General features: G+C 40.3%; 3 protein-coding genes across 6 annotated transcripts; 2 read left to right on the plus strand and 1 right to left on the minus strand.

Annotated features, from left to right (window-relative positions):
• The first annotated feature begins 3,134 nt into the window (after positions 1 to 3,134).
• On the plus strand, positions 3,135 to 11,653 carry ccpg1 (cell cycle progression 1). Of its 2 annotated transcripts, XM_070844265.1 has the most exons (11): positions 3,135 to 3,216; positions 4,178 to 4,267; positions 5,057 to 5,174; positions 5,530 to 5,624; positions 5,714 to 5,897; positions 6,076 to 6,168; positions 7,099 to 7,431; positions 8,052 to 8,167; positions 8,457 to 8,582; positions 8,750 to 10,059; positions 10,718 to 11,653. In XM_070844265.1, the coding sequence occupies exons 2-11, from the start codon at positions 4,208 to 4,210 to the stop codon at positions 10,908 to 10,910; spliced, it is 2,628 nt and encodes an 875-aa protein (XP_070700366.1). In that variant the 5' UTR covers positions 3,135 to 3,216; positions 4,178 to 4,207; the 3' UTR covers positions 10,911 to 11,653. The 2 variants fall into 2 exon arrangements, with proteins under 2 accessions (XP_070700366.1, XP_070700409.1); XM_070844308.1 differs by lacking the exon at positions 6,076 to 6,168.
• pigb (phosphatidylinositol glycan anchor biosynthesis, class B) lies at positions 11,599 to 15,655 on the minus strand. The gene is made up of 12 exons (XM_070844364.1): positions 15,288 to 15,655; positions 15,022 to 15,151; positions 14,731 to 14,848; positions 14,517 to 14,621; positions 13,883 to 14,013; positions 13,655 to 13,795; positions 13,515 to 13,566; positions 13,211 to 13,422; positions 12,827 to 12,891; positions 12,526 to 12,745; positions 11,815 to 11,992; positions 11,599 to 11,732 (listed from the first exon to the last, which is right to left on the minus strand). Exons 1-12 carry the CDS (start codon positions 15,400 to 15,402, stop codon positions 11,619 to 11,621), a joined length of 1,581 nt encoding a protein of 526 aa, XP_070700465.1. The 5' UTR covers positions 15,403 to 15,655; the 3' UTR covers positions 11,599 to 11,618.
• LOC139213796 (protein PIGBOS1) lies at positions 15,431 to 18,291 on the plus strand. 3 transcript variants are annotated; one of them, XM_070844650.1, is made up of 3 exons: positions 15,431 to 15,458; positions 16,664 to 16,688; positions 17,781 to 18,291. In XM_070844650.1, the coding sequence occupies exon 3, from the start codon at positions 17,826 to 17,828 to the stop codon at positions 17,991 to 17,993; it is 168 nt and encodes a 55-aa protein (XP_070700751.1). In that variant the 5' UTR covers positions 15,431 to 15,458; positions 16,664 to 16,688; positions 17,781 to 17,825; the 3' UTR covers positions 17,994 to 18,291. The 3 variants fall into 3 exon arrangements, with proteins under 3 accessions (XP_070700751.1, XP_070700584.1, XP_070700667.1); XM_070844483.1 differs by lacking the exons at positions 15,431 to 15,458; positions 16,664 to 16,688 and adding an exon at positions 16,559 to 16,580; XM_070844566.1 differs by lacking the exons at positions 15,431 to 15,458; positions 16,664 to 16,688 and adding an exon at positions 16,752 to 16,802.
• Positions 18,292 to 19,248: the final 957 nt, after the last annotated feature.

Below are 19,248 nucleotides of genomic sequence, written 5' to 3' on the forward strand. Positions count from 1 at the left end.
GAGACGTACCATCATCAAACGAGGGACCCAGCATGTCGGTCCGCTGTGTTTCATCTCATGAATGGTGTTACGTTGGAATTACGTTCCTGTCCGAGCATGTGAATTTAGAGGGATAAAACACAGAGTCTGGTCTGCGTATGATCCCACTCACTGTTTGTTCTCCCTTCTGCAGTAATGATGTGTTTAAATGATGTGTGGGGGAGCGCTGCGGGTCATTTACAGACAAACTCAGGGGAACCCACAGCTGCTCCCCCTCAAGGAAACAAAAGCAGGTTTCAAGTCTCAAAAATTGAATGTAACTTTTTGTAATTATTATGTTTTCTGATATTTTCTGTTGTTATTTTGTCAGTCTGTCAGCAAAATCACTTGCAAGTTGTTTTTTTGCCAAAAATGTTTAGTTAGGAGATTTTAGACGGCGATTAATTATGAAAGTCTGATTCTCAGTTTAAATAAAAGTACAAAAATCACAAATTGTCTATGAATGTTTTTACCGAATATGTTCTCAGTTGTTGTGTTGGTTAAAATCCCAAACTAGAACTCATGAAACTGCTCTTTTATGTTTAGATTTATGACCCTTTATGGAACAGCCAAGAGTCTTTAACTTCTTGAATGGCCTTCGAGACCGGAGACCAATTTTAAAGTACACATTTATCTATAGATTAATTCAAGCGTGATGTTTGCTCGCCATCAATCTCCAAAATCCCCAACAAAAAGAGTATGTACAGCACTGCTTCTGCTTCAGTTTACGGGGTGATGTACTTTCTGCCTGACTTATGATCGTTGTTATAGATTAAAGTATATAATATTCCACATTTAAACAAATAATTTAAAAAAATGAATGCAGGACTTGCTGCTTCTGAATATCTATGCCACTTATATATAAAACTGCATCATACTGGTCAGTATTACACACAGTCTTTTCCTCATCTCATTGAACTTCATTTGGTCTAAAATTCAATCTCCCTAATTGTTGCATTTACAATGTATGAGCTCAACCTGGTCGGAGACTGGGATAGACTTAACAACACTGACTTCTATTGGTATCATATGGAAACAGCAGGTCACACAAAAAACAAGATAACTTAAGGACCATTGAATAAAATACTGTTTGATTGACACAAATAATGTTATTTCAATGTCTTCATGCTGACTTGACAATATTGGTGTATGTGTAGCAACACTTATTGTGGTTGCTGATGTGATTTATTTTACACAAATGTCCTTCAGCATCAGGCTGGTGTATTAAAGTCGGTCAATAACCCCACTTAGTGATCACTTATCTGCCTGGACACCTTTTTTTTTTTTTTTTTTTTACCTCAATTAGTCTCCAGGTTTGCAAATTAGATATATTTTACTTTTCAGTCCTGCTCTACTAACAATATGTTAGCTAGCATTAGCACTTAGCATTAGCACTGTGCTAAGCTAAAGTTAAGTTATAGCCTTTAAGTTAAGGTTAGCTTATGTTAGCCCGGTCAGTTTAGCCTGAGCTCCCACCAGTAGTTAATTGTTGGTAACATATTAAGAACACGGGTCAGACTACAACATATTCTTTAACAGGCTGTGGATTTTCATGTAACTAGTAGCTACATTGATTCTGCATAGTGGATGAGCGCTCACAGGCCTTCTGCCGCTGTCCTGCCCTGCATGTGGCTGATGGCATCTATGGTAGTAGCGTTCGCCTACAGCTGATTATATGACATTAATGGAATTAAATTGGTTTAGCTCTGCACCCCTTAAATAAACTAAGCTGGTACAGGGTCAATATAACCCAGGTGACTCATCTCACAGACTGGCAGATGAGTGGAGCAGCGGAGAGAAGCACTCTGATTGGCCAAAAGAAAGGAACACTCTGATTGGCTGAAAGAAAGACGTTCTCTGATTGGCAATAATTGCTGCAGCTTCCAAGCCAAAAATAAAAAGGGGAAGTCTTAAAATACATCCAGCACTGGACCGAGGAAACACATAACAACATTAAACAGCAGTATTTCCCCCGCACTACAAAGCAAATAAAGATAATATTGTCACGAGTTGTGTGTCTGTGTCTGTTTACTCTGACAACAAGTGATGTTTATTAAACATTAATCTAGAATTCACATTCCACCCATCATGTACATTGATTTATAGCTTGGACAAAGACAAGAGATTAGCCTTCAGATTAATTTTGCACTCAGTGTTGTAATCCAAAAATAAGTGAAACATCTTAATCTGGCAGCAAGCACTTTTTATTGTGAGCACTGTCAGATGTGAGATCAGTCATGCATCACACACAAACAACCTGAGAATAGGAGGTCTTCTTGATATAATTGTGGCAGGTTTAAGCAAAAGTTTGGTCATTTTTTCTTTGATGTAAGGCCTTTAATCTAAACCAAGCTGATACAGGGTGAAGAAACATGGGTGACTTGTTTCACACACTGGCATGTATGGGTGCAGCGGCTAACACACGAGCATATAGTTTGGAGCCATAAAACCCTTCTAACAGGATCTTTATCAGGATATGGCGGGGAAACAAATCAGAGTGATGTCAGTGATCAGTGATGTGGGATTTAATCTTGGTGCAACCACAGCATCCTTTTGGTATAGTGTTATCAATTTAAATTGGCTTGGTTAACAGTTTAATTGTCATCTCTGTGGGACAAAGGATTGATTGATTTGTGGTGGTGAGAGAACTTCGGATGACATATTGCAGACCTGATCAATAAATAATAGCACACGTGGTATTCATAGTTACTGAACCCCTCATAACAGTCGAGCAGCAAAACTTATGAACTCTCAATCAAAAATGTTCAAACCACATTATAACCACCATCACGTGCTTTCTGAGGGACAGTTTAAAATGTCATTAGGGTCGTGATTTTAAACCTTCTAATGCTGCAACACAGAACAAAAGGACTAATGAATTATTTTGGTTTTGTTTTCGGAGTAATAAAACTGTTGGAGCTCTGCTTTGCCACGCTTCCTTGTTTATGTTTTTTTCGAGGACGTAACATTTGCTCCACCCTCACCGAGCCCGTGTAGATACTGCGCTGACCGATGGGAAAAGTAGTTCCAAGAGATCGGTGAAGACGTTGCGCTGCGTGTCCAAGTATGTCACTGTAAAACTACATTTCCCGTCTACAAGTCTGTTTCGCAGCGCCGTTAACAGACAACACAGGGCATACTGCAACAACTCAGGAGCTGTTGGTAAACAGCTGCCTCGTCTTTGGGCGTAAAACACCGGTGAGTTCAGACATTTTACATCTTAGTTTCTGAAAAGCTTGTTATGTAAAGAGGCGGCTGAAGATAACAGACGTTGTCGGTACGGTACGAATTAAATGTTACGACGATCGTCAAAGAGATAACATTAGTAACTAGCGTGCTAAGTTAGTTAACTCTCGGCGAACCGACCGCTGCCTGTCACTGTTTAATGTTAGCAGAGGAAGCTAATGTTAGCTGCGGCTAACAGCTGTTAAAATCTCTGCTGCTGGGACAAACTGTGGGTGTTTTCATTGTCAGGCCGCAGGAGCTGGCATCATCTGTTAGCTGTGACTGCGGCCTGACACCTACGGGGGCGCTGTTTCTCATTAGGTTTGTTGATTTTATGCAAACGTGCTTAAATGTAGCACTTATCATGCTGTGGTGGTGAATAAAACAAGATTTATACATCAGTAACAAAATTGCCTAACTGTTAAATTGATGATATTTGTATTTTTGTTCTAAGCTAACAGATGTGACTCATAGTTATTGTAACCACTGTATCATTAGTGGCACCTTTCCATCAAAAACAAACCTCAAGTTGATTTCCAGTGCCTCCCAGGTTTTGGTGCTCTTACCAGTAAAAGGAACAGGCTGTCTGGGGTCAGGTTTGCAGGTCCTGCTACCCCTTTCTTCAAGAAATCAGATACATAGAAGCTTATAGGTGTTAGTGGTCCATCCATTCATTTTCATCAAATAAATATAGTAAACTAGTAGCAGATGCTTGTAACAATGTCTTGCTTTTTTAAACCATGTGATAGCTTGTAATCAACCTCTCTGACAGCCTAAACAAGCCCAAAATTGGGCAGACAGGGTATATTTGTACAGCACATATGGAAGTTTCTGTAGGTTATGTTGTATGCACCTTAATCATTCGGCTATCATGACCCACTGACCTACCTTGTGTTTTTCAACAAGCTGTGTGTGACCCACTTATCTCCTGTAGTTACCTGTATGTTGCTGACAACTGGCAGAGATGTCAGAGACGTCGAGTGATGCAGAGTCGTCCTGTGGCTGGACCATTATTAGTAATGAGGTATAAATCATTTTTCCTTATTCCTAATCCCAGATTCACATTTTTAGGTGGCAGCAAGGGCAGGAGAGTGTATTACAAATTAAAATATAAAAAATGAATATGCACAATAGCTATGAATATCATGTAAAAGAGACACCCAGTTAATCATCTCCAACATTCAAGCTGATCACAACTGTCAGAAAATTGTTGGACATGTTGAACATTTTAAAAAAATGTCCCCCCCAACTCATTCCTATAACTGATTTGTCTTGTTTTATTGGAGGGCAGTTTTTAAGCGGCATGACTTGACCATTGTGATTGCACAGAGACACATGCTTTTGATTTGATTATGATAAAATAGTTTAAGACAAAGTACACTGTATATTACCATATCAAGAAAAAACCCCATAAAAGCCATCGGAAATTCCCCACAGTGAACCACAGCAACTCGTGTGTAAAAAATGGTCTTTCATTGCTAAAATAAAAGCTAGGGTTTTTGTAATAAAATAGTATTTTTGCACACAAGCTATACCTCTGAAAAAAAGCTGGGGCTGAGCAACTAAAGACTATTTTTCTTTTATGGGATGCCTCGAGCATCATGCTGGCCAACCGATGTTTGTTCAGTCACAGCAGCAAATGTCAGTGCTAAAAATCATCTTACATAGAAATACTTCCTATAGGCTCTTGTGCCAAATACTGTATGTTGGCATGTTTATTCATATTTATATAAAAAATTGAATAAACCTGAATTGATAAACATGTGTCTCCTCCATAGTAGCCAGTACTGATGTTTGCCTATTGTGTTTACAGGGTTCAGATATCGAGACATTGGGATTGGAGGCGGCAACGGAATATGGAGCTGAGCTGTTAGAGCGCCCCGCAGTGGAGGAAGCAGAGCTGCAGGTCACACCGGCTGCTGCATCTGCTGGTAAAAATCCTCATATTGTGTTTTTATGCCAGGGTTTAACAGTAACAGATTTATTAGTAATATCGACTGTCACTAGAATGACAGTAAAATCTGTGTTTATATGCATGTGGGAATATAGAGAATGAACAAAAGAAGTGAGTGACCAAATCTCATTCAGCAGAATATCGACTTTGTGAAACATCTCAAAAGTCACTCAGCAGCTGTTTGCCACTCATTTTATCACTATTTATGATGTTTATTTTTTGTTTTGACCTGTTTTTCTCAGTTTTGTATGACTTGAAACTGAATATCTTTGGGAAACTGAGCTGGGCATTTTTCTGACATTTTATGGATTTATCTTACTGTGCATTTATAGTATTCTCGGCTGAGTGTGTTGAAGAGAGGGTTGCTGATTCACTTGTTGACACTGTGGGAGAACAAACCATAGATGAGACACTGTATGCCTCAGAGGTGAGAAGACCATAAAAATAACCCGCATACCCTGAGCTTTAAATCCAGAGGCACTTTGTTCCATCTTTAACATGTTGTTTCTTTTCCAGTCTGGAGACATCACCACAGGCAAAGAGCATGCCAGTCTCTTGTCCTCCAGTGATCACTCGGACATTGTGACTCTCAGAGACCTGAAGGAGGAAGAGCACCCTGAGGTGGAAGAGGAGGCAGCAGCCAATGAAGAGTTCTACCTTGGTACCTCCTGCAGCAGCCAGTACGCCTTCACTGAGACTGGTACGACTGCAGCAACACACACACACACACACACACACTGGCACAATGAACTGTCCTTGTGTTGTCTTTAGCACGCTGATTTTATTTCTACTCACAGCCTAAGAGGTGCTATTGAGAAATTCATCACCTCATCACAAAAACATTCTGCCTCTGGCTTTTTTCTACGCCGCTTAAGCAGGTCTGAAGTTGAATCACTGGAAACTTCCACAGAGTCTCGTGAACTTAGGCTACCATCTGAGAAGTCAGCTCGCTGGCAGCCGCTCTTTTCCAGGTGGCCTGATTGAAACTGGTGTGAATCTAGTTTGATGCTAAGCTTGTTCAGCATTGCACCAAACTAATCAGCTTGATCAGTTTTGGGTGTGAACACGTGCTGATTTGAGCGAGCTGTGTTTGTTCTAAAAGCATGTTCGACCACATAGGAGAACATTCACTGTGGTTTCCTGCACCGTTTTTTTTTTTTTTTTTTTTTCCTCCACACGTGTGCATGTGTGGGTCTTTGTTCGTCTGCCTTAAAATAGAAGTGTAATTCATGCAAAAATATGTTGCGATATTAAATTTAGGCTGAACTTTAGTCAGTCTAAAAACTGTGAGCAGATAAAACGCAGCCATATGCTGTGTGCATGAGCACATTTAAGATGTCTTTAGTGAGTTTTTGCATTTTTCTCCTTTTTGGTGAACTGAGATAAACAAAAACAAGTTGTCCAGAGCAGAAAATGTAGGGTCACTCCAGTTTCTTAATTTCTGCTGTGAATTAGTATTTATAAAGGTTGTTTCAGCTGTTTTGATGTTTTTGGAAGTATACTCATTCGCTTTCTTGCCTAGAGTTAAAACCACTCTCATATCTGTACAGTAAGTATGGAGCTACAGCCAGCAGCAAGTTAGCTTATCTTATCACACAGGAACTTCTTGCTTGACTTGATCCAACAGTAATGAAATCCACCTACTAGCACCTCTAAAGCTCACTAATTAACACGTTAACTTTTATTTGTTTAATTCGTTTAATAAGCAGTTTCTTTTATGTATTCAAAAACACTTACTCCACCAAATATTGTTCAGAATTAATGAATCCGTTAATCTTAATCTGTAATACTTTTCTGCATGATAAACCTCACTTAGAAGTGCTGTCTGAGCCTGTTAACTTGTTATTTATTTACCTGTTTTGTGTCACTGCAATCATAACTTTGTGTATATTTTGCTAAAGGTTTTGCAGGGCAGCAGCCTGCAGCGACAAACTCAAGCAGCAGCGAGGACGAGTCAGGACGAAGCCCCAGTACTATCGTACGAAGACGAAGGTTGAGGAAGAATACTACAAGCGTCGTGACAGAGCCTGAGGAGGAGGAAGCACGGGAGTCTGGCCACAGTGACGAGGAGGAAGAGGAGGTCAAAGAACCGAAGGAGCAAGAGGAGCAGGCAGGAGTTAGACCCGCTGCTGCTCTGGATGTCCGAGTCCAAGGCCAGAGCAGCAGCATCCTCAACAAGTGTATCCTGATCGCCCTCGTCATAGCCATCAGCATGGGCTACGGCCACTTCTACGGTAACAAGTTCACTGTGAACTGGTAGAGTTTACTGACGTTATTGTAAATGCAGAAATATACTTCATTTAAACCTTACAGGTGAATGTACATATTTTTTGCTGCCAGAAGAATTAACAGCTAAGCAGCATCAGTTATAGATCAAGTAATCCTACTAATTTTCAAAGGGATTTAAGTTGGTCCTCAGGTTCTTGGTCTCCCTGTCATTCTTGTCATACGGCTCTGTAGTTTGCTTTTAAAGAATAATGTCAGTATTTTTAAACTTTTAAACTCGGGTTTGAAATGATTGGCAGGTTTTTGTCAGTGGAGTCTGGTGGCTTTGAACTAGGCGGTCTTCTTGACCAAAACTTTTTATACCTACCAGTCATTTCAAACTCAAAAAAAAAATGTTACCCTTTAAGACCAGGTGCAACAGATATCTCAGCAAAACAGTTTGGAGGCTTTATGCCTGTCCCACTTTTGTTCCCCGTACCAAAACTTTTACAGACCTTATTAGACCCCTGTAGACTGCTGCCTCATCACACGTATACTTGCCCAAACAATTCTCTCTGATGTTGTGTGTGAATACGCATACGTATGCAATATGTAAATAATATGTTTGTGTTACAAATTTCACTTATAGGCACAGTCCAGATTCAAGAAAGACAGAAAACTGTAGAGAAAATCCGAGTGAGTGAACTTGATGGTGTGAGAGATCTACTTCAGCGCCACATTAGAGAGCAGCATTTAACAAACCAGGTCAGTGACTGAGTCACAACTCAGCCAATAATAAGGTCATTTGTGCCACCCATAACACCCATAACTACATAATTATTAACCCATTCCATGCTTTTGACTCTTGTGAGTTCTTTCATGCATAACACTTATAATACATATTTTTCTGTTTACTTTATTCTTAAATACTTGCTCAAGCAAATATAGAATATATTAAATTACATTATTATTAGAAGGTTTTTCCCACTTTTTGGCCATTTTCAGATTTTTAATAACAGTGGACCATAACCTGTTTCCTGCTTTTCTTACCCAGATCCAGAGGGGTGACTTCGGCCTGGATGACCTGGATGAGCAAAAAATCATTTCTCTGCTCACAGAGGTGATCAGGAAGACGAAGAAAGAGAATCAGGAGCTTCAAGACAAACAGGCGCACATTCAGGTAAATCAACGAAATCAATGTTCTGTTTTCGTAACACAATACAAATGTTATTATATGAAAATGTACCATGTATAAAAGATTTTTTTTGCGATCACCATTAATAAACATGAAAACACCATTTTAAAAGCTACAACTTTCCCTCTTGTATTTCTTTTGTTCACATTAAGACCCAGAGGGACGACCTGGAAATGCTGCTGTGGCAGAGGGCTGATGAGAGGACCAAGACTGAGTCACAGCAGCAGAGTTTGACAGCTGAGAACCAGCTGCTGAAAAGCTCCCTGGAACGTGAAGAGAAGTCCTTGTCTGCATTACAGGAGGAGCTGAGAAACCTGCGCTCTAAGATTAGAGACCGGGAAGTGATGGGAGCAGGTCCAGACTCGCTGCTGTCAGAAAATCAGAGGCTGAAGGACCAGCTGGAGGAGGAGAAACAGCTGATCCAAAGCTTCCGCGGCCAGAGGGAAGGCATGATGGCTGAAGCACAGACGCTGAGGAAGAAGCTCGACAAGGAAAGAAAGATTACAGAGGAGCTGAGGAGGGAGTTAAATCTGCTGAGAAGTCGCGTCCCAGGAGCTGGAAAGGAAGCGGGTTCAGAAGCAGAAGAGCTGCAGTCCCGTCTGATGGAGCTGGAGAAGAGACTGAGCTTTGAGCAGCAGCGCTCAGACCTGTGGGAGAGGCTGTACGTGGAAACCAAAGAAGAGCGAGCCAAAGGAGACACTGAGTCCAATGTAAAAAAACCAAAAGGAGGCATGGCGGGGAAGGTGAAGGAGACATTTGATGCTGTGAAGAACTCAACCAAGGAGTTTGTCCATCACCACAAAGAGCAGATAAAGAAAGCAAAGGAAGCTGTGAAGGAGAACCTGAGGAAGTTTTCAGATTCTGTCAAATTAACTTTCCGACACTTCAAGAATTCAGCATCGACCTTCATCAACAAAGCTAGAGGCTTTTATGACAAGAGACACGACGAGAAGAGTTCGAAAGAGTCGTGGCAGCAAAGATTCCACAAGCATCATCACAGACACCCGCACAAATTTGACGAGTCCTTCCAGAGCAGCCACAACACTCGAAAATCAGGAGATAAAGTTCATGAAGATCACGGTCAAAACACCCACAAGGCCAGCATGAAAGGATGCTCCGGGGTTTTCGACTGCGCCTACCAGGAGTCTATGAGTCTCTTCAACAAAGCCATGGAACCGATTAGAGCAGATGAGTTTTACCAGCTGCTGCAGAGCTACCTGCAGCAAGAGGTTGACCACTTCTACCACTGGAAAGAGCTGGAGCTCTTCATCAACAACTTCTTTCACAACGGAGTGTTCATCCACGACCGCATGCTGTTCACAGACTTTGTCAGCGGTGTGGAGGACTATCTGACAGACATGCACGAGTATCACGGCCTTAATGACGACGTGTTCAGAGATCTCGATGACTTCGTCTACCGTCACTTCTTTGGAGAGACTTTTGCAAGAAGCTATGGCCCGAGGTAGGTCTCCTTAGGAGTCCTCCTAAACGATGCTAAAAGTTCCCACTTAAGAGCTCAGCTTTTCACAAAGCTGCATACAGTTTGCGTGGAACAAAAAGATTCATCTAATGTAGAGACTTTGTTGATTCTAATTAATTCTAATTAACAGCTAGTCTAGTCGGCTGAACATGGAAAAATGTGAAACTGGTCAACGGGCAAACATTTAATTCAACATTTATAGAGAAAAATGTTTCCAATAATTAATTAATGAGGATCAGGATAAGAAATTATCAATTTGCTGATTAGTTTCTAAATTAATGGGTTAATCTTTTTGCATATAGAATATCAGAAAATTGTGCTCATTCTAATATAGTGACGTCTTCAATGACGCAGATATTCAGTTTACTGTCAATCAGATAAAGAAAAGTATCAAATCTGAACTGAGAAGTTTGAACCATTTTTATTGAAACCACCAACTATTTTATTGAAAAATAACAAATTATTACTCAGTTATCACAATAGTTGGTGCTACTTTCAGAGCTCCGATGCTTCATAAATTACTTTTTAGGTCAAAAAAAGTCTTAAAGTTAGGAGTAATACGTTCCTAATTTTTCAACATCTCTCCTAACTTGTACACATTCAGGAGTTTAAACACACTTCTGTTTTGTGTTTAAATCAGGGGACCTTTTGAAAGACCGGACCCAGACTCGAAGGAGTCGTCGAGGCCAAAACACCAACAGCGGAAACAGCAGAGAGCCAGATCTCGACCTCACAGTGAACGCAAGTGGAGCAGATCAGGAAGAAACACAGACAGACACATGGCTGATGTCAAAATAGAACTGGGTCCAATGCCGTTTGATCCCAAATACTGAAAATATCTCAACTGCTTAAATATTTTAGTTGGAAATTCTATTTTGGGTTGTATTTAGATGCAAAGTCTCCTTTTATTGTAAGTTTGCACAATTTTAACTTTTTCATGCTACTGAACGTCCTTAATCTGTTTGTGTTTAGTGAAGTAATCGATATTAGGTTTGAGCAGAAGATGTGGCCTAGAGTTCATTTAACATTTTATAAATGTGAAAATGATTTAATTTTTGGCCTTTAAATTGTGGCCCTGATGGAGACTTCCTGCTGAAACTCCATCAATAATCCATTAAGACAGCACTTACATTTAAAAACAAAAATGCAGAGCAGAAAATGTTAATTGGGAATCAACTATTACTACTTTTGCTAAGAATTCTAAACGAAGGTGAAGAAACAAAGAAATGCCACATGTTGGATGTTTCCCTGTACAGCCGTGTAGTTGTTTTAATTTGCTGCTACAGAGAGACGTTTGTGTGACGTGTTTGTAATTGGCTTCAGCCGTTAAAATGCAGTTTTCTAACATTCCACCTCAAGCTTGTTTTAACTGGACCTGGCAGTTTTATTTTCATGTCGGAAAAAAATGACTGGAAAAATAATGTAAGAAAACCCGACATCATTTAAAAAAAAGAAAAAAATCATTTGAGTTAAAAATATTTATTTCAGTAGCAAATACATATGGTATGCCATAAAGCAAATTGCCATTGTTCCAGTGTTTGTCAGTGCCTTTCATAAATAAAGATGCTTCCTCCAACTCTTCCTTCAGGAAAATGAGTATGAAATACCTCTGCTGTCCTCACAAAATGATTCACTTTCAAAAACACAGAGATTTCCTTCAACAGAAGAAAAACAACATTAAAGCTTAGACAATTGAAACTTTAATCATGGAGGAAAATACTTAGTGAATGTTTTTACCTTCTCCAAAACGTCAAACAGAACCAGGTGGGTCGGTAAAGAAGATTTGTAGGGAAATGAAGTCCTGAGCCAGCGAAGGGGGTCGTCGTAGAATCTGTCTGCTTCATCGACATAATCCTCCTCGCCGAGATCTGGAGGACACTCGAGGAACCTCATCTTCATCGGACAGTGGACGTGGCTACACGGAGGAAAAGAGAAAGGTATTAGTGCTGGCAATGAAATATTTTAAACTATACCCAGCCCAAAGAACTAGTAATGTGTGTAACAAGTATATATTTGACGAAACAAGTTAATCTTGAAGTCCCTTTAGTGGCTGTTCTGGGGCTTTTGACTGTATCACCTGGTTTTCATGATTGCCACGGAGCAAATGATGCGGTCAAAAGCTTCAAAACAGTTACTAAGTGGACCTTGAGGTGTTTTGCCAGCTGCTGTTTCCAAGGTCTTACTGTTTCAGTTTGGACAATGCTGATTAACTTTTAGCTTTAGTCACATTTCCCAATGTTTAAATGAATAATTTGAAATATACTTTTGCCACCAGGGTTTTGATATGAATTTGTAAAGAAAACTCCTTGTGAAAAATGGGACTGCTGCAATTAATCCACATTCAAAGTAGGGACAGTTCTGCTATGAGGTTTCAATGGCCTTTTCAGATCCCATCATGCAGCTCAGCGTCTGCAGACGGTCCCTCGGGTGTGACGGGGTGTACCATACCTGTAGAAGGGTGTTGAGTGGCAGGGCATGAGGAAGAGGATGTCTGGCTGCGGGGGGGCCGAGGTGCTGCTGAGGTCACAGAGCGTCTGGAGGTGGCTCATGACGTCCAGAGTGCCCCTCTGGTGGACCAGGCCGGTGTACAGCGCTGCAGCCACGTTACTCACTAATAAGATGAACGCAGCAGCTCGTCGCCACGCTTTCAAGTTAGCCAAAGACGTCCCTGTCGTAGAAGAAGTATTAACACACACATCTGGCTGTTCTGGGCCACAGAGTCATGTCTGGTGTGATACTGAGAGCTTACCGCAGAAGACCATACAGAGGGGCAGCACTGGATAGATGAACCTGAACTCCTTGTGAGGAAGCAAACTGAGGCAAAGCATTCAAACATGTCAGTTTGTCTGCAGAGAATAAAAACATCACGACTAAAGAGCGATGCTGAGAGCGACATTTTATTTTCATTATTATTTCGTCCCATAGGTTTATTTGACACATTTATTGCCACTAGAGACACCTAGAAAATCAACTAAAAAACCTATTTGCTTTTGCGGAATAACATCTGAGAAAATTTGAGTAATTCTACTGAACAGCTTTCAATCGGATTAATGATGTGATTGAAAGCTGCTTTAAGTGTTACTCCAACACTTCACTGCAATAAAAATAATATACAAAAATAACAACGTGTTACCTGTAAACCGCAACTGTCCAGACGACTGCTGCCAGCAGAATCTTGTACCTCTTGAAGGCGAGGGAGCAGCCGTGAACAAAGAGAGGAAGATGGGGGCCCATTATGACGGCAAACCCCTGAGTGATGTACCAGTGCCAGGGATGAGAGCCGTAGAAATCAGCCACACTGTAGAAGACGTTGAACTTCAGGAAGTTGAACTGCACGACGGTCCACTGAAAAACAGAGCGGCTGTTTCATTTGACTTCATAATCAGCAGTTACTCTGACTTAAAAAGAAAAGAACTCACATGGGTTTATCGTTTTACCTTTTCATAGAATATACAGTCGATCACAGTAGAAATCACAACAGCCAAAGATCTAGAAGTGAGGAAAAGAGGATTATGCAATAAAGGCGATGCTGAGGATGAAGAGTGGATAAAGTTGACAGCAGATTAAAAGTACAAACCCTATAGGAATTAAGTTATGAGTGATGAGTCTCAGTTTGTTATCCTCCTGCCAGAAATGGTACATCAGCAGAGGAAACCAGACGATGAGGGCGGTCGGTCGGACAATGACAGCAAAGGCGACCAGGCTCAGATATGTTTTACTGTAAAAACAACAGAGTGTCTGTGAAGTATCGTTTTAAGTGAGGAGATTAATCCAACATGAGACAAAGGCAAAGACGTGCTGAGACCTGCTGTGTGTTTTGGACCCAGGGAGGGGAAAGTAAAACAGAGCCAGACAGGTGACGCTGGTCTCCACGCTGTTCGTCAGAGTCCTGGTGCAGCAGTACCACGAGAACCACGAGCACAGATGGCAGAAGAACTAGAGACCAGAACAAGAAGTCAGCAAGTTTTTTAGTGCAGTTAGAGGACTGAATACACAGCATCGCTCTGACTTCACAAACATCCAGCCCCTCCTTTTACTCACTTTTAAATTGAGGTTTTTGCTCTTTAACCTCACTGACTGTCTAGAAAGATTTTTAATGCCAAGACAACTGTCCACTATGTGGACAATATACTAACTAAACAATCCAAGCACTTCTTTAAATGCAAAGAAGAGTCAACAAAAATCCTTTAAAAATAATGTAGAATTAATCCCAAATATAATGTACAGCATGAATGTCACAATACACCCCAACATACAGAGGAATCATTTTTGTAAACTTTAAATCCTGCAGTTTACACAAACACCACATTACAGTGATAGACTTTTTTTCATTTGTGATCTCTCCTCAAATCAAATACACAAGATCTGCATTGCATCTGAACAGACATAAAGGGCTGTTTGCTGGCTGAACTGAACAGTGTGCAGGTTAACTTTCTTACCGTCCACTTTGCAACATCACGACTTTCCAACGTTCGGATGAGAAAAAAGAATTTTACATCAGCGAACGCAGCCAGGAGTGCTTGAAGTATCCGAGGCAGCCATATCTGCAGAACCAACCGGACCAGGATTAGTCAACCACGGTGAGTTTAGGACATTTATTTGCTCAAAGATGCACCAATATAAAAGTTGTGTGGACAGAAAACATGAACTTACCAGCAGATAGACAGAGTCGCAGTTCAGTAAATGTAATATCTTGTATATGAATGCAAAGAGGAGTGGATAAGAGAAACCTCTTATTCCTGCCTTCCATTCCCAGGTCAGATACCCATAAGTCACATTGTTAAGGATGAAACAGCACAGAATAATACATAGCTTATTCATTAAGGGAATAAATGACACATGGACATAGAATGAGTATTTCCAGCCTTTAGGACACTTCCTGTTAGTAATGATAACCTGCAGTAGTCCAGTCACTAAGCTCTAGGTGATGATGTCAAAGGATATTTGAAGACCATCTGATGGGAGACCTCCACAGACTGCCAGTACTCATCTGGGACGAAGCTGGTCTGAACCAGGAAGCAGTTTATCAGTCTGAATACCACAGAAAACACAACCACTTTGGCCCTCAGCTCACCTGTGAGGAAACATCACTTCATGTCAGTACAATCATTGGTTCATTCTCATCACCGCAGCACAAAGCCATCTGGTCATTACTCTAATCTGCTGCTGGTTTGTCCAGAGATCAACTTTTTCATACATATGAGCCCCACCGTTGTTAAGAGGACTTTCATCTTCCTTTGAGTACAGTTGGGATTTTCGTTTCCTCAGTTTCACATCTGCGACTTTATTCCCAAACTGCAGACGCGATCGGATGTTCGCCATCATGAAATTTTGTCTCTCGGCATCATTCACCTGTCGGGATGTGAGTCAGGTGTGTTCAGGTGAGTGAACTTACAATCAACATTAAATATACGAAGGTAACGTGAGCTATTTGGTCAGGTGCTGCAGGTAAACAAGCAGCACAGACTCTCCGTGTATTTCACTAACAATATTAAACTTTTACAAAGTATCCTAAACGATAATTAATGAATATTAACTTCCTGTTAGCACGAAGTGCAGTCAGTGCTTCTGGTTGCACTTCCGCATTCACACTTACTTCCGATGCTGTTTCTTTCAAAATAAAAGCTCTGCATATAATGAGCCGCTATAATGGCAGCTTCCAGCCTCAATGTGACACTACTGCCATCTGCTGGACTCCCGCACTGTCCGGAGTGACAGATTTATTTCCTATTACTCTAGTTCACTGTATGAAGCTAACCAAGCATTACCTGAGCTGTCACAGTCCAGTTTGCCCTTCAATGCTGTTAGCCTTCATCTTTCCATTCCCTCCATCATGTCCTTTCTCTCTGATACATATTTCCTGCATTTTACAATCACATGTTCTGCTGACAGCATTCACAGAGACTGGTTGGATATTTCAGTACAATCACATTACTGTGTCCTGTTCTTAACCTGGTCATTATTACTTTCTCCTTTGTATTTCCAAAGTTTTTACAAACTGCACAATCAATCAATTAATCAAGAAAACAACCAGCAGATTAATCTATAATGTTAATCAGTAGTGAGGTCCTATACAAAATAGTTAAAATAAGCTCCAGTTTAACCAACAATAAGAGTGAAATCCTGCTTTTATATTAATGCCTCAGTAATAAAAATCTAACGATTGATTATATACCAGTACAACAGTCTCAGACACTCTCAGACATTTTTACACTGATTTCCTTAAGTAATGTTCCTGATTATACTAAAATACTTTTGCATTAACATTGATTATTTAGCATTCAACATTTTCTATACAGTAATATTGTAGGCTACTTAATATTTGTACTTAAGTAAAAGATGTGAATACTTCCTACACCACTGCTTAAATGATTGAAGTATCGATCACTAACCGTGATCAGTGTACTGGGAGCTGTGTCTGACCTCTCCACTAGGTGGCGGACTGCAGCTGTTTGCTGCTCCACCAGAATAGAGAGTAGAAGAAGAAGTCCAGCCTGCTTCGTGTAAGTCTCCTCTGAGTCCTTGTGGTTGTGTCTTGTGTTTTTAACTTTCTGTTCTTCTGTCTGTGTGTGTTTGGTGATTTCAGACACTTCGACCAAACGTCTTCCTCGGTGAGTTTTGACTGTGACAGAGAAACACCTCTAAACTAGATAAAATGTCATGTTTTGGTTGGATTCAGGTGGAGAACTGTGAAACTGATCGACGCTATTTTGTCCTCATATCCGGTACGAGTCTTTCAAAATAAAGTTGCATCGTCTCCAGTTAATTCTCTCTGGAAAATGTTTTCAAGTCCTGGAGAAGACCGCCTTTGTACTGCATATATGACCATAGAAATACAACATTTTGGCAGTCTATTGATTCTATTGAGTTCATACTGATTGGCCGATTGATTAAAGCATATATCCAATGTAAAATATCAATGTTTGATAAATGACTTCATCCTTGTACCTGTCAATATTCACATTTATATTTATCTGCTCAATGCAGCCATCAAGCATTGTGTGTCTAGGCTTGTCTCATCTAATTTAACGTGATACAAATGCATTAAATAAGTAAATCCCCATTTAGCCTCTGTGTTACGTACTCAGCGGTGGACTCCTAGTGATGGCTGTCAGATAGCAGAAGATGAAAGGACATTGTTCAGTTTTCAGCCTCATCTTCAATCCTTGGATTATAATGATGCACATCTTGGACTAATCTTTAAGAGAAGAAGCACCAGTTTCTCGTTCAGTTCTTGTTAAAATCTTGCCGAGGGGGGTATGGAAGGTGCTAAAATTCATTCTAGCTCTAATGTAACTATGTCTCTGTGTGTTTAGCTGTTTGCAAGCCTACAGGTTCACTGTTCACTGCTCTTAACTTAAAAAAAAGCATCAGACTTTGTGGATTGAACGTGACCTCTGACTTAAGCATTTCTCATGCGAATGTGGGAACATGAGGAGGGATCCTGTGGCTGCTCAGGGATTAAGAATATCATTTTGAAAATGTTGAAATGTAGGCAGAAATACTACGTGGTGGCTCTGGATATGGTGCTAAAACATTAAGAGTGGTCCGGCACAGCCAGCAGCTAAGTTATGTCTAAAATTTTACAAGAACGTGTAACATTCAACAGACGACGGGAGATGCAAAAGGATTTATAAAAAGACTCTTAGAGTCTTAAAGTGTTTTGCTAAAGTGTCTTTGATAACATCACTGTTCTCTTTCAGGATCATCGTGTGTCTCAACATTGGGACTCCCCATTTAAAGAAGCCATGTTTCGAAAAAGATTACCCTTCTCACAGATAGTGCTGGCCACGGTGCTTGGAGTTAGCAGTGGGATTTATATCTACAAACCTTGTTTTGAGCCGGTGTGGAAGACCTCAGAACAGCAAAACCAGGATGTGCCAAAGAAACAGGATGGCGTGGACTCGAATAATTAATCACCCCCATGAAATACGTCACAGACAGAAGCCAAATTAAGAGCTACACCAGAGGCTGCTGGACTGTCAGAGCTGGAGGCTGAAACAAGACCAGCGTGGATGAATGCATACCTCTATGTATGACCGTTAACTAAAGTGACCAGTGTCAAAGCTTCACTTGTCATTACGCATCTGTTTTCATTTCCAAAGCGTACAATGTGAAGTTGTTTTCATCTGGTGTCTTTTTGCCGTACACCCACTCTTAATGCTGTATGTAAAATGTAATTTATTGAATAAATAGATACATGTTTGTGATCCAAAAAAAGCATCATCTCAGAAGCTCTGAGCATAAATGTTTTCAGACACGACTAGAAGTGCTGTGAAGTCCCTCTACTGGCCCTTAGAGACTGGTGTTCATTCTACAGACCATGTTTTGTACAAGTGCCAAACTTTAAAGTATTTAGCCATGGGCACCTTTGCCAGATTCACAGTTGTTTTTTTTCCCACAGGGATTAACATTTTCACAGAAAAGGAGGTCTGTAGTTCACACGAGCCTTTATAAGATAATTGTGTTTTCATTTAATGCAGATTTTTAAACCCACCACCTACAACTGTAAATCAAATATATTGGAGTCGAAGTATAAAGAAGCGTAAAATGGAAATACTAAAGTAAATTGTATCTACTTGAGCAAATGTAGCCGTGGTTGAAGCAGAGCTCACATCTTTTGCTTTACTTGGTAAAAAGAGGCAATAACATAGTGGGGAAATGCTGTGTTACAGAAAAAGTCCTGCTCTCAACTAGTTGAATACAAAGTGTTAACATCATAATACCCAAGGTAAAAATACTTATCATGCAGGATGGTTCATTTAATTATAATGTACATTATTAGATTATGATTATGTATTAATGCTAGTGGGGTTCATTTTAATTATACACTAAAGTATCTTTACGCGTATCTTCTGCAAAGAAACTAGTATAATTAAATAGATGAAGTGATTTAAGAGGTAGGCTACGACATTTCCCTTAGAAATGTAGTGGAGTCAAAGTGTAAAATAACTTAAAATAGTTAAAGTGAACTAGCTGCAAGTTATGTGAAGGCTGTTTCCCTCCAGTTAACTAGCTGTGGTAAAGTAAAGGCTGACGTTTCTCTTTAGTTAACTAGTTGTAGTAAAGTAAAGGCGAATTTTCCCCTTTAGTTAACTAGTTGTGGTAAGGTAAAGGCTAATGTCTCTCTTTAGTTAACTAGTTGTAGTAAGGTAAAGGCCAGTGTCTCTC

This window comes from Pempheris klunzingeri, chromosome 1, assembly GCF_042242105.1.
Source record: "Pempheris klunzingeri isolate RE-2024b chromosome 1, fPemKlu1.hap1, whole genome shotgun sequence".
Taxonomy (NCBI): Eukaryota; Metazoa; Chordata; class Actinopteri; order Acropomatiformes; family Pempheridae; genus Pempheris; species Pempheris klunzingeri.